The sequence below is a fragment of the Manacus vitellinus genome, unplaced genomic scaffold (genome assembly GCF_001715985.3).
Source record: "Manacus vitellinus isolate BGI_N305 unplaced genomic scaffold, ASM171598v3 scaffold_14_pilon, whole genome shotgun sequence".
Classification (NCBI taxonomy): Eukaryota; Metazoa; Chordata; class Aves; order Passeriformes; family Pipridae; genus Manacus; species Manacus vitellinus.
The window spans coordinates 9,926,093-9,941,145 of NW_021939063.1; the positions used below are offsets into that span (position 1 = coordinate 9,926,093).

At 46.0% G+C, this 15,053-nt stretch overlaps 1 protein-coding gene across 4 annotated transcripts in view; it reads left to right on the top strand.

Moving 5' to 3' along the window:
* GRIP2 (glutamate receptor interacting protein 2) overlaps positions 1-15,053 on the top strand; it is a 123,998-nt gene that overhangs the window by 9,529 nt on the left and 99,416 nt on the right. For 3 of the 4 annotated variants that reach the window (XR_001920122.3, XM_018068442.3, XM_018068445.3), the window contains exon 1: positions 7,145-7,230. The exons of the other annotated variant lie outside the window; for it this stretch is intronic. Coding sequence is in view for 2 of the 3 variants with exons in the window: in XM_018068442.3 (XP_017923931.1) it covers positions 7,152-7,230 (79 nt within the window). In the remaining variant the exon portion in view is untranslated. Of the gene's footprint in view, positions 1-7,144; positions 7,231-15,053 lie in introns of those variants that run through there. 4 annotated transcript variants of the gene reach the window in all.

Here is a 15,053-nt window from a genome sequence, read left to right on the forward strand (position 1 = left end):
CTGGGAAGAAAACACGGAGAAATAGAGGGGATAAACCAGACTGATTTGAACAACAAAAAGCAATTCTGGCATCCCTCACAGGGAAATTAAAATGATGGTGCTGTTTCTGATATATTTTTATTGGAAGACAGTTAAGAACTGAGCTCTTGTGGAGCAGGTTCAGACTTTGTCTGTGGGTCTGTCTGGCAAAGGTGGTATCATTTGGCACAGTGGAGCAGTCTGGTTTCAGGTTGCCAGCAGCACAGGAGACGTGCTGATGGTCAAATCCTCCATGGCCAGGTGTATCCTGATTTTGGGAACTTCACAGGGTGAAGTAAACCTCACACAACCCCTGACCCTGCCGCATAACCATTTTACTGCTTGTTAATGCAAGTGGATTAGCCGCAGTCTTGAGCTCATGCTCCTGGTACTCCATAGGGATATAGCCAAGGAGAGACCAAGAGGTTGGTCCTGTTCCCACTCCATCAGGTTGTAGCCATCAGGTAAACTTCAACCCAAGGACAGAATATCATCAACCCTTAAATCCTGTCACAGCTAAGGGTCTCCAGAGGTGACTTTGGGTCACAGAAGGAAGTTTTTTCATGTGTGTCCCCCTCAGGTATGGGTCAGAGCCTCGATCCTCTCTGTTTGCTCCTTGGGGGCCCATTTCAGGTCCATGCTGAGTGTCCCCACCACTGCCCCAGGGAATGTGATTTAGAACCATAATGCCTGGAGGGTGCCCAGTCCGAGCAATGGGTTGGGGTGGTGGGACCAGTGCTGGCTTTAGCCATGGTCCTGGTTGCCAGAACCCTGTCACACCCAGAGTATTTTCCAAAAAACCTCTTTATCTGCTACTTTTACTGTAACTTGGGGTAACATGATATTTTCTTTTTCCAACAGTTGCACCACTTTTTTCTCCTGCACATAAGCATCAAATGCTGTTTGCTGAATATTTCACTCGCTCTTATTTGGGCTGAAGGTTTCTGTTACCACTGGCCCTTAGGGGACCAATTTAGCTGCACTGAACCAGTTTTGGTGTTCAACTTCTTCTTTTCAAAGAACTGCATTTACACATCAGTTGAACCCTTTGCATGCTGGCATCTTCCACACTTCCAGCTCAATGAATGTTTAAAAATGATATGTCTATCCTCACACACAGATATGTCTCTGCCTTCGAAATGGTGGGGGGACATGAAAGTCATCCTGAGAAGCGAGGGAGATTTTGATGTAAGCGATGTCCCACCAGGGGCACAACCTCATTCCAGCTGAGTGAGGTTTTGTGCACAGAAATGCAAAATATTCAGCCCATGTATCATTAAAGTGTTGCAGCAAAGCCTCTCCAAGACAGTGAGCGCCTGAGTAAATTCTGCATTGCTGACCAAGTCTCAGCTCTCTGCCCCAACCTGCACCATGAGATCGGCTTTTGCAATGGCGAATGTGTCCTGCAGCATCCCATTGTTCCCGGGGTTCTTGTCCCAAGTGAATCTTCACCCTGTTGTTTATCTTGTGGCTTTCGTACCTTGATGGACAAACCTGCAAAATTCAGTCTGTCCTCTTCCAGTCTTAGTAAGAGATGCAGGCAAAGGAAGTAATTTCATAGTCTGTTGTGTTTTTTCTGATAAAATACACAGGATTAAAGATCTTTGGGTGCCCATAGGGATTACACTTGGATATTGGGAATGCATTAAGCGTGAGTACTGTTTTAGATTATGACTTTCCTTAGTTTGACCAGAGTTGTGATGTTGATATCATGGTGGACGAGAGAGAGCTTTGTGTTTTATTACAGGGAATTTTCAGAAGCATCATTCTGACTTCAGCACGTGGGTCTTTTCATGAGGTTGGTGCCCTGCAATCACACAGATACTGTAGCAAAGCCAATCTCACTGTCTCGTTTGAATCATCTTCCCTCAGTTGCATAGGAATCAGCCTATTCAGACCTTACAGGAAAAAGATACCAGAGCCAAAACAAACTCCTGGAGAGGATCCCTGAAGGTGGTAGGTGCATACATCCTGCACTGAGTGTGCAAATACTCCTCAAGTCTATATATTCCTTCGGGACCATTGAGCAAGATCCTTATTTCCCTTCAGATTGTAGCATCTGAGTGATGGATGGCAGAACTCTGCCTATTGCCTGCCTATCAGTTTAACTTCTCAAAGCCCTTTTGGAAGCCATGGTGCTGTATAAGCAGAATATATAATTATTTAGAGTTTGTTTTCCTGTAGCTGTTGGCACAATGGAGCCCAGATGTTCTTTTTCACCCTAGTTGGCACAATCCTTTCTCACTGTAGTATGGAGAAAGCCTGATGACAATAGCTCAAGGGACTATGATGCAAATGTTAGTACTTAAGATCTCCATCACAAGCTGGAGTGACAGAGATCTGTACTGGGTCTGATATGTGGTGTGCTGGGGACAGAGGTGATCTAATGCTGTGCTGTATAGATTGTGTTTTACTAGTTGTGTCTTAGTATTAGTAGATTATAGCCTTGTAGCCTGCACATGGATACACTGTGTGCAGGGTAAATCAGAATGGTTCTGTGATCTGTCCTCAGCATGGCTGACTAGACAGAGCATCCAAGAGAGGCATGCTCATGTATTTCCCTTCCTGTCTCGTGCACAGGCTGTCATCCCCGCCGGCTCCTGGACACTGCTGCTCAGTTCTGCATAGTCAGACTCTGCTATTTAGGGATGGCACCGAAGCAGCATTATTTGTTTGTTTTTCCTGTTCCATATACACATCCTCCCCTCCCTTAAAGCCACAGAGAAAGTGGGGTGACACATGCAGAAGACCCCTGCATTGACCACCCAAAGCATGGGACACCTTGCTCCCCCAGTTCTTCCCCGTGCAAAACACAGGTCTGAACTGTTTCCGTGCTTGGTGGCAAACGGGGTGTTAAGCTGATCCTCAGCACGAGCCCAAGACATCAAGGGCTGGGATACATTTATTTGTGGTGTATCCTCTTGGCTTTGGTAGTCAAGTTATTAAAATGAGGCTTGTCAGCACACAGAAGAGGGCTGGGGGGGCTTTGCATCTTCCATGCGGTTTGATCCTGCTCAGCTCGTTAACACTCAGTTGCTTTTGTGATTAATTATTTAGTCTTCTCCCTTGGTACTGGGGTATAATAGCACAACCCCCATTTCTGCTGAGATTCACAGTTCTTTGCTTTTCCCTGCAAGCCTTTCACACCACCTCGAAGCGCAGAGCAAGGCAGTCCAGGCTGCAGCACTTAAAGAGCCCCGTCAGCCCCCGAGCTGCTGCTCGCCCTGTGGCACTGCCACAGCTGCCGGGCAAGGACCAGGACTCTGCCTGTGGGTGGCCAACAGTCCCAGCTCTTGCACGTACCAAAGTCAGTGAGGAGCAGTGGGAGTGCTGTCCCTGAGTGCTTTGTCCCTCCAGATACGGCCTCTCACCAGCGGGTACTTGTGTAAGGGCTGGCATCTACTCTGGGTGCAGTCAGACACAAGACTTGCAAATTGGAGATGAACTTGTCAGTAAAGAGACTTTATTTGGGGAGTCAGGCTCAGCAGCCCTCTTCCATTTCTCTTTTGGATGCATTTTGAACAGCTTTCAGTTCAAGTTTTTGTAATCACCCAAGCGTTACTTCTTCAGCCTTTTGTTTTTGGAGGTGTTGCTTGTTGCCTTGATTTGCCGTCTGTAGCCATTTGTACAGAGAAGTTTGTCAGTTCTCTGCACAGAGCAGGGACTTATGCCCATGGTGGGGCAGGTGTGAGGTGTTTCCTGAGTGCGCTGGTGTGTGTTCACACACAGAATGTGTGTGGACAGGCATAGGGTGAATCTGCCCAGTGGGTGCTGTGGTTGGTACTGGGGTCGTGTTTCAAAACAAGTGAGCTGAGAGCTTGCAACACCCAAACTATCACCTGTTCTCTGGAGGCCTCAGGGCCATGGGCCATGTGCAACTGGTGGCCCAGGGAGGGCTGGCAGGTTCTCCCAGTACTGGAAAGCAACTTCCTCCTTCCCCAAATATCCTTTGCTATGCTTCCTGTGTGAAGCTGCTGGATAAGGCAAGGCCTGGGGTCTGAATAATTAGCAAGGAATTAGCTGTGTTTTCTTCATGACAGTCTCCCTGCTTCCTCTGATGTTTGCATCCTTCTCCTTTCATCTCATGCCTCTGTGGCAAGTGCCTTGCACAGCCATGGGATGCGTGGGAGGCTCAGCCAAGGGGCAGGCAGGCACATCCCAGTGCAGCAGGGTCTGGAGCTGGTGCTTGTGGATGTGCCAGATGTGACTCGTAAGGTGAGAGTCTGTCCTTTGCCCTGCTCTGCTGCTGGACGAGCCACCCTTCCTTCAGATCCATAAAACAATGAAATGTCAGCTCCCCTTCCCACCAAAGGTGTTGGAAAAGCCAATTACTTTATGCTTAGGAAGCTGATGAAGCATTAGTCTGTGTTTCTTTATGTTTTATAGCAGTCCATAAATTAAATGGAAACTCACAATGATCTGGAAGGGAGCCAGGAAGAGCAATTATTTGTCGGAAAGACAACATGACTAATGGTTTTGCTACATGTTAATTGAAAGCACTGAAAGTTTTAGCAAAGTAGCACCCGAAGGCAGCCAGTACTGAGTGTCTAGAGCAGACTACAATGGGCTGCAGCACTCACTCCTGTTGAGGAAGATCAGTAGTAACCAAAGTGGTTAATTGAAGACCATCTTTAAATTTCCCCATAAAAGGTTATAATTTTGGAATGTCTCATCCCTGTCCGATCCACTGGGGATATTTTGGTTGACCTCCCAAGGCTGTACTTTGGTGTAAATCTGTGCAACACCATCTTTGGGGCTGTGTATGCAGATGTGAAGTGCAGAACCATGGGGGTTCATACCCTCTGTGTCCACATGCCCTCACCATAACACGCAGATCCAAGACCTCAGACACCTCCCAGATGGGCAGGTGTGGGGCCCTGTGAGCCCTGTCTGCCCACCACAGCGTGATGGGGACTGTCACCATTGTGGTGCTGAGTGCCACTGAGGCCCTCCTTGTCCCTGGGGCCACATCCAGCTTGTGGGAAAGACTTCTCATTTCCAGTCAGGGAATTGTAGTGTGTGCCTCCACCTCCAGTGTCCATTAGTAGCTCATAAGTAGCCCGCTGGGTCAGGGATGCCGAGGGTAACAGGTAAGCTGGAAAGAATCCAGAGCGGAGGCTGGACCAGCTGCCCCGGCAATTAGGTCATAGTAAAAATAAAATCATGCCCCAAACACCCATTTCTTTTTCAAACTCAACCAACTCTTGAAATTACATTTGGCTGCATCATATGTGTGGGTACACCAGGTATAGTTTTTCACAACACAACAGCATTTTAAGACCCCAGTATCGTAACCACTGAGCCATATTGGTCATGTTGTTTATTAAGAGTTACCATTTCAAGGATTGGGTCTTAATATATAAGCTTCAATTTATACCACTGCTTAGTCTACCTAATGATCATGGAACTTCATGTTGCAGGGAAACTAATACATGTAATAACTTGTGGGATTCAGGCTGTCTATAAGAATATGTTTACCTTCTCATTTTTCAAGAAATTAGCAAAAAAAAAAAGATGGTTCTGTAATAAAATAGGTGACCTAAGGAAATTTGAAATACTCATTATATACATCTTGGTAAAGTCTTACCTTTAAAATCATTAAATATCTGAAATTATTTTATTTATATTATATTGTATTTTAAAATGCTTTATTATATTCTGTGGTGCCCTGAGCACCTTGACTTCATAAATAAAAGAATTATGTAGAGTCTTTGTAATATGAAAATTAATGCTTAAATGCTTAGAGACATAAAAATTTCAGCAGATTTTCTAAGGCTAGTGATAAGGGTTCATAAACATGTTAATTTTTCCACTCTTAAAGATTTCAGGTGAATGGAGTAAAAGAGATGTTAACAAAACCTGTGCTCTTTTAATAAGAGACTGGAGTGTTTGGAGGGCAGTGTACCCAGCTGTTCTACTTCAGCACTCTAATAACATCTCCAGACACTGCAATAGCAATAAAGCATGACAGGATTGTATAATAACTCTCTTTATCACTTTTTTTGGTAATATGAGGAGAGCATACAGCAACCATCTAACCTGTGCCCCCTTTCAGAGCCTGTGTCAACTTGGGGCAGTTATTGCAGAGGGCCACCATCCATTGTTTTAGTCTCTGACTCACTTGAACTCCTCTGGGGGGTGGGGTGGTGCATGTAGTGTGTTTTGCTTCTTGGAAGGAACTGGGAGCAGGACACGCCTGTGTGTCTGTCCCACGTACCTGCCGGGAGAGGCTTCGGGCAGAGGGCAAAGCCAGTTTGATGCAGAGGCATATTCAATGTGCTCACCCCAGCTTCTCTCCTGAGCTGATCTCAAGTCCTTACCTGTGTTATTTAGGTGTTCTTGCCCTGGCTTTGCAACCTGGGGGATGAGGCAGGTAGAAAGCTCTGGGGTGGGAGCGCCTTAGTGCTTGGCTTATGGTGAGAGCCTGTTGCAGGGTGGGCATTGGTGCTCTCTCCAGCCTGGGGTCAGGTTTCCTGAGCCCTGGGCAGGGTTGGTGGTACCAACCCTCCAGCTGGTGAGGCTCTGCACCGTGTACAGGAGGATCTGAACATCACCACAACATATTCCCTGGCAGGGGAACAGCTCCAAAGTCTCAGTGGCCAAAGATTCGTCATAGGATAACGCTGCAGGCAGTCTCTGAATGGACAGCCCATTAGGCACACAGAAACTGTGGGTTCTTTTCCCCTTTGTGTAAATTTGCACATCTAATGATCACTTGGGTAGCAGACCCATAAAATTGCGTTGGATGGAGAGATTTCCAAAAGGATGCTACTTGACCTCTGCCTCCCACTCTTTCCGAAGCTTCTGGGTAGCCAGGAGGTGTCCCAGAAGAGGATAATTAGGCTTGTGCTATTTCAACTTCCTCTGATCCCTTGGAAAGAGTTAATTACAGTCTTCTCCCTCTTGCTCAAAGGTGGCTGGGTATTATTATCAGAACTGTAATTATTCATGCTAATTGCTTATTTGGAGAGGGAGAAAGCACGAGAGAGAAGCCCCAGACTCCCCATCAGTGGTTAGCAGAGCAGACCAGGTGCACTTTGCGCAGGCTGGACGGAGGTGGTGCTGGGGCTGGAAGGAGGTTGGGGATGCTGGAGTGCTTGTGAGCGAGCCGTGGAGCAGAGCTGGTCCTGCTAATGCTGCCACCTCCTCCGGGACTGAGGAAAAGGAGCATGCACTTCTTGCAGACCTTCCTCCGGTGGAGGGCACTCCGAGGTAATTGTACTGCTGATTGGAGTCTTCATTTGTTTTGTGGCTTAATTTACCTTTCATCATTTATTTTGTTTCAAATCTTCCTAGGAGGGAGCAGGGTGGGTTGCGAGATGCATGTCTGAGGTTTGTGTTTAAGCTCCCCTGCAGATCTTGTCGCTGATATTTCATTAACTGAAAAAAACTTCTGCCATCCCCTGACTGCCTTGGTGTTGGTGGGTTTGAATTGGGAAGGGGAAAAGGAGGTGGCATGTCTGTCTTCTTCCCTAGTTATAGGCTTTTAATAATAAGGCTGATTTCCTTTGGAAGCTTATTCCTATAACCAGAGATGGGGATTGCCTGTTAAAAGCAATGGATTTAAGCTTTATTTGTTGGTGGCTAGGGGTATCTGAAGTGTGATGGTCCTGATTAGACGCTTTGAAGGAAGCAGCATGGTAAAATATAGCAGCCGTGGAAACTGGTATTTTGTGTGAAAACGCAGTGGGAAGCTGTCTCCTTGGGCATACCTGGAGCAGTCTGGGGGTGGTGGAGTGCCGTGTGATGGCACACTCTGGCTTCTTCTGAAGAGACCGAATTGTTGGTGAGGTGGGAGCTTGTTTGGAGAACTTGAGTCATCCCTAAGAAGTAATTATTTTATTTTATTTTATTTTTTCCTGCAATAGCAGGACTTTGTGTTCTGCTTGACTAGGGTTGCAAACTGCTCCTGGTATCTAATCCTTGCATGAGTCAGTGCGGTGGTGAGTGGTCCACTGTGGCGTGGGCTGTTTTCTGTTGATCTTTCTGTTTTCTCTTAAGCCTTTGATTCCTGCTGTTCTTAAGGCAGAGGAAAACAACCTTAAGAATTGCACATCTAGGTGACATGAACTATGCAGGTTTTAATAAAATAACTGGAAGGAATTGCCTCCAAATAGCTTAGGATGTTCCTCTGTCCATTTATAAAGGTGTCTGTGCTGCCGTCCTTATGGACAGCAGCCATGTACTGTGCTGGAAGCCAAACCCACTGCTCTGTCTTCTGGAGATCTAAAATTATTATCCTTGTGCTTTAACTTCCTAATCGACCGTAATTATGTTTTAACATACTGAATAATCTTTGCATCTGGATGTTTTACTACTCACTAAAGTTACACAGGCTTTCCAGGTTCATATCCTCTCCCTGACAGAGAAATTGTCTGGGGACAGAGCACTGCTGGTTGCAGGGACTGCAGCCATCCCTATCCTCTGGGGTGGGAGGCAGGGAGGGGGGGTTTCCCTGTGAATATCAGAGAAGTTTGGATTTACAAAGAGATCAGAGGCTCGGGCCACTGTTCTGTTAACAGGTATTGTGTTGCTGAGCCTTAGCTGAAGATTTATTTGTAGTTTTCTAAGCCTTTTGCATGCTGATTATTGAGAATGCTGGACACCTTCAAGAAGCCACAGAATACAAATTTACAGCAGTGATACAATAGAAATGTGATAAGTAACCCAATCCATCCAAATTTGGATCCCCTAAAGACAGGAAATTTTTTACTTCCCTTTAAATCTATAGGAATGAAGAGTCTTACTTCCTGGAGTCTCTGGTTAAACTGCAGGTATTTTTTTCTTTAATTCTTTCTTCACCCCATATTTTCTGACAATTACCACTTCCTCCTTTGCTGTTCTGTTCCCAAGCTATGTGCAAGTGACTCAGCTAATTGCTGCTTACTGCTTTCCTATGGACCTTAGATCTCTCAAACACCTCCTAAATAATGCTGTTGTAGAACATTAATACACCTTTGTGTGTTTTTAATAGCAAACTTCCTGTGCTCTGCCAGCAGCACTTGCTGCCTCTGTGTCTGTGGTTTATTCTTCATGGTGGGGTTGCAGGGCTATGAGTGACTGTTGACCTTCTTGCACCCATGTCACTCTAGTTCAACTCCATGTGCAAATTGCCTGGGGAGGTGAGAAATCTTCAGGCTTTCAGACCTGATCTTTGCTTTACAGGGGTTAAAATATGGTGTGCTGCTGCCATCAAGGAGAGTGATGCTCCAGAAGAATATACTCTGGAAGTTACCAAAGCCCACAGGAGACTGAGATCTCACTAATGAGGGAAACACATCCCTTCATGGAGGAACTGCCCGACACACAATACATGGCTCTTATTGAGGTCCCCTGACTATGGGGCTCTGCAGGAGTAGAAAATCTCTAGACTTCATGTCTTTTTCAAGTCAAAAAGGGATTCCTCCATGGAATGTTTGTGTCCCTTATTTCTATGTGGATATCAGAGTTAGAGTGTGTAGGCAGGGAGAACCCTTAACTATTATTGGATTTTTCCATTAAGCCATTGCTAGGAGAGAAAAAAAGCCTATCAGGTGCTGTGCTCAGAATGTCTCTGTTGGGTTAATGCTTGCTCTGGACAAACTGGGGCTAAGCTATCACACTGCCATGGTGTTCATTCCTGTCCCCCAGGAAGGGAAGTGACAGGGCTGGTGAGAGCAACTTGTCTGCTCATTGTTGGGAACCAGTGCTGTTGTGTGTGTGTGTTCAGTGGCTGCAGGGTGACCAACATGCATCCTGGGAATGTTAACTACTGTTTTAGCAGTAATAATAGTAATAAATAAAATTAAAAAAACATAGCTTCTCTAAGTGTCCTGGAATGCCTTGTGCAACTAGCTGACCTTATGTGCCATAGGAAGAAAGATGTAGGATGTCTAATGTTGGGGAGTCCCAACCAAAGACAACATCATTGCCCTTGACCTGCTGACATCCATATTTTGGGAATGCAGGTAAAGAGTCTTGGAGCAAGGCAGCTGCAAGTACAGGACTGGGTAAGAGGCTGGGAAGTGAAGTCTTGTAGCAGTTTGGTGTGCTCACTAAATGCCTGCCTTTCATCTGCAGTTGACCTGCGCTGGAGTTGGAGCTAATTGGGAGATGTACAGACAAGCCTTTTGGAAAGCAGGCATGTCTAAGCAGGCTTGGTGTGCTTTGATCTGAAAGACTCTCCTGTAAGCATCAGCTGTCCTTTCAATTGATTGCTGTGGGAGAGAGGTTTTATGGAGTGAGATGGCACAGTTGGGTTTACTGGATTTTTTAAACTCCTGTGGTTGAAATCAGAAAATGCAGATGAAAGGCTTTGTAAGAAGCTGGCTTTGGGAGCAGGGGGACTGGGGAAGCTGGTGCTCCAGTCCACATCAACTATTGCAGTAGTTTGGGCTGTTATAATTTTGACAGAATCCATTAATTGAAAGGTTACATCAGTCAGCACTCATTGAGTTTGACAGATCTGAGACTCAATGCTAATTCATGGAGCAGCTCTACCTGGGGTGTACATGTCTTTAGGGGCTTGGGCAGCCAGCAAATCATCTGTGCCTTTGAGTTCTTGCTCCATCTACTCCTGGTATATCTGGGTGGGGGAAATGCAGGAGGGAGGCTTTACACAACTGGGCAAGATTAGTGAATATCAGAGAAAAAAACCCAACCAACTCAGACATCTGTGCATTAGCTATCTGAACAGCAGAGCTGACCAAACTGCACTTCCCAGAGAGTACCTACACTTCTCCATGGCCACCCTGAACAGGATTCTGTGCCAGGCCCCAACAGTGGGGCTGTGCAGCCTTAGAGTGGTTTTTCTACAGATTAGCCCCGGGAAACGTTCCAGATACAAATAATTGTCTGCTCTAAAGTGTAACTCCTGCAGCAGGTGGTGTTCCTTGGGGTTGACTTTTTGAGACACTTTCTGAAACAACATTGTGAGGAACAAGTGCTGATTTTTATTATTTTTTTTCACCCCCGAGATATTGCTATTTCTTTTCTTTGCCCTCACAACACTGATGAGGGCATCCTTCATTATTCTGATCCCTGGCAGAACTTTTAAACCCTTACTTTCCTTGTCATTTTGTCTAAACAGTGACATATGGTGGTGACATAATGTGCCAGAGACACACGTAATGAGCTTCTGTGGAGAGACATACATAGTTATGTGTGTATATATTTTGCTAGCTCTTAAATGTATTGGCAGTTTCTCCCTCATTCCTTTGCTGGTGCAGCAACTGATGGTGGGGATTTTGTGGGTTATCCCCAAGCTATCAGGTGGGTGCCTTGCAACTTCCTGCTTTATTCCACTTCCCATGCTCAGCCAGAGTTAGAACATCCTTTACAAAGCAGTGGTCACTTTTCATTTTCCAACATATACGAACTAAATATTCTCAGTAGTATTATCTTGACAACAAATAACCTGTGCTGCTCCTGTTTTACACTGTATTATTCTCTTACCCCCTTGGCACTATGCAGTGCCCACTACACTGTTTCCTGCTGAAGTCCTCAGCAGCTCTAAAGCTTTGCTGCTGTCACTGTGTGAGGGCCTCATGTATCTCCATCATCAGAAAACAAATGCTGATCTACCAGAGATCTGGTTGAGCAGTCCTGAGTGTGAGGCTCAGTGGAAGTAACGTTGTGTAATCTTACTCCTGACATAATCAATACCTTGGTGCAGGAAGCTCTCGTGTGAACTTAACATCACTCCCCATCACCTTCTAGTTGGCTGCTCTGTGCCTTCAAGAAGGCCTGACTTCAGAGGCTGATGTATGTTTTTCCTTTCTCTACTCTTTGTGAGACTTAATTCAAGTTAGCACACAAATTTTGTGGCTTGCTGAGTTTATGTGAGGGGAGCAGCAAAAACAAATGTCAAAACAGGCTCACTTCCTATCAAAGATTGGGAAGGAAGAAGATAAGGGGTATCCTGTTCGTCTAATGGATTGTTTGGATTATCAGCAAATTATTATGATGGCCACGTCAGGCCCTCCTGGCTTTAATACCAGATTTGTGAACCCTGAAAAGCCTGATGCAGCTGGGTTGAAATCTGGAACCTGATTCTCCCTGACAGCTAGGGTTTTTGTTTGGTTTTAGAGTGGTGATTTTTGTTGTTATTGTTTTACTTTTTTTTTTAATTATTTTTTATTTTATTTTATTTTTTTAAACTATCTAGCAGTTATTTGTTCTGGTAAATAACTGGACATCAAAGCAAGAAATAATCAACTGCATCACAGCAGCACCTTCTTTCTTGCAGGGTGATGTTGTGACCCTGTATATGTATGTGTGAGAAGAAAAATATTAACCTGCATCTCCTTCTGTCCCCGTTCTCCTCCTCCAGCTCTCCGTTAGCCATTTTAAAAGGAGTTGTGGAGTCCAACACTCCCAACTGAAGGGACGTGCTGCTCCCTCGTGGAGCTCCACGCATTGCAGGCGAGACCAGATCACGGCGCTGCTTTGCCTTGCAGCCTTAGGTACAGCCCTGGTGTAGCAGCCTCTGAAACGACTGATGCTCCTTTTAGGAAGGGAAAATGAGGTTTCACAGGTGATGAAATGAGGGTTTTTCCTGTCCTTAATTTCCAGCCAGCCCCTGCCTTGGGATGGAACATGTGGGAATAGATCGTGAAGATGGCTTGGCTTTGGAGGGTGGGTAAGGAAGGGTAAGGATGTGGTTCTGGGGAGAGGTTTCTCTAGCCTTATTTAGAGGTTAGTTGACCTGATATGCCCAGGATGTTAGACGCTTGCCTGCATGTCCAGCGTGCTCCCTACAGGCAGCCCTGTGTCTGCAGTGCTGCAGCCTTAGGCAAAGGCAAAGTGCTGAGCGCTGCCAAACGTGGGGCTAAATCTCTCTTACAAAGAGGGGAGCAAACCTGAGGTCTGGGCTGTTACCAGAGAGGGGGAGGAATTACCTGAGAGAGTTCAATAAATAAATGGTCTTTAACACGTCTGCTGGAGTGAGGTACCTTTTTGGAGAAGAGCCCAGATGCACGGGGAAGGGGGAGAGGTTTGAAGCCCGGCTGTAATCGCAAGAGGGCAGAGTTGGCTCATAGCTCCTGAGCTCCTCCAGCTCATGGACCCACCACGGGGCAGCGGAACTGGCCTTGCCCGTGGCACTGGTGGCAGCCGGAGCGGCGGCAGTTGCTGGGCTGGCGGCATAAATGTGACTCCATCCCTCTGACTGTGCTCTTCAGCACCATTGTTACCTGGGGGAAATATATAAATAAGACAAGAATATCTCTTGTGACCCCTTTCTAGTTGCTTTGAAAGGTCAGTGGTACCCGTGCTACACTTGTGGGCGTGTCTCTATGGCATTAATAAAAGCTTCACGTTAATATTGATGTTAGAATTGAAAACATAAATCGATTGTTAATTAGCAGCTGCATTGTATCTCGAGCAGTGCTGGTAATGATGCATAGAGGCGGCTTCCCAAGCAGTGTCTGCTCTGAACTGCACAAATGGCATAAATGCAGATCACAGGTCCTGTTTGCATTTAAAATAGCAGAGGTGTCATTGCCAATGAACACATCTTCCGAGCAGATACTCAGCAGGCTACTACTACTGGCATATTCTGAGCTTATATTTTGTGACATTGCCTGGAAAGAGCTGGAATGGTTATGATGGGAGACTGCCTCCTGGTCACCCGTTGGTCATTGCTCTTGGCACTTTCAGGTAATGCAGAAATTCAGAGTTTGAGGCTTCTAAACAAATTCTAGATTTAGAATGTTAGGAGGAGACAGTGGAAAACAATGACTTGGATTAGTTCAGCCAATGCTTCTGGGATCCTGCCAGTGCAGGTACTTTCATGAAATCCTCCTTACTGAGCTTCTTGTCTCCCTCTGATGTGCTCTGTCTCCGTGTAGAGTATCCTGGGATAGGGGAGACTTGTGTTTTAACTTCATCAGATCAAGAGCAGATCTGCTAACATACAAGTGCCCACACATGAGACACTGAAGTCCCCTAGTCGTAGCCACTTGGATCCTTGACTGGAGCCAAAACCTGCGCTGAGGATCTGGGCTGCACACACAACCTGGATGCTGAAGCCAGTTCATCAGAGATGTGAAATAACTTGAAACTGAAAATTTGAAATAGACCAAGGCTGTGTCATGTCCCTGAGCATGTTGTCCGACTGAAGAAAACCACCAGGTCATCCTCCCCACCTGCACTGCCATCACTCTAAGTCCATGAGTACAGATGTCTGTCACATGGAGTGGCATCCCAGGCTCCCAAGTGTTTCCCAAGAGTGGTCTGTGAAGGTAAGAGATGCCATATAAGCTGCCTGCTGGCATCAAACTCAAGATGAGGGAATTTGTAGACTGTCCCCAGGACAAAGGAAATAGTTGCTCACTTGAACTGGTTTTCACCTTGCTCATGGAAACCTGTCACAGGGAAAGGTACAACTGGCCAGTGGTCCAAGGGCTCTGCAGGGCTGTGGTGGAAGATAGTTCCTGTTTCCCACACCACGAGTCCAATTAGATCAAAGTTCTAAAGCCGACTGAAGCACAGCAGAAACATCTTGTCCCTGGGAGCTTAGTGGGGTTGTAAAACTGAAGGCAGAGCCATGCCATCATCCAAGTCATGCTGGCAATCTCTTCTGTGATTGAAGAGTAGCTCCCCTATGCAGCATCATTAGGGTTCATAGTTAGCTCTGCTGTCTGTCAATCTGTCGAGCATCTCTTGTGTGAGTCTGCACTAATCAGGTGCAGTATGGTGTCTGTATTATGGATCCTGCTCTAATGAGGTGATAGTAGGTGGTGCATGCCATTAACCTTCCAGGCTGTTCTAATTACTCAGTTTCTGATCATGCTTGTATTAGTATGTGATGGCTGAACTCAGTAGAGTGTTGCTGGAGCATCATAGGCTCTGCAGACTTCAGAGCTGACTCCTTCCTTCACTTCCCCCATTCCCCTGCTCCATGCACGGCATGAGAAATATAAGACTGAAGCACAGACTTGGAGGAAGGGTTGGGGGAAGGAATATGGGCCAAAAATTACCAATAATGCAAAAGCAAACTGCAAAAACCTCTCAGGTTTTGTGTGTGTTTGCACTTAGTAATTTTCTATATGTTT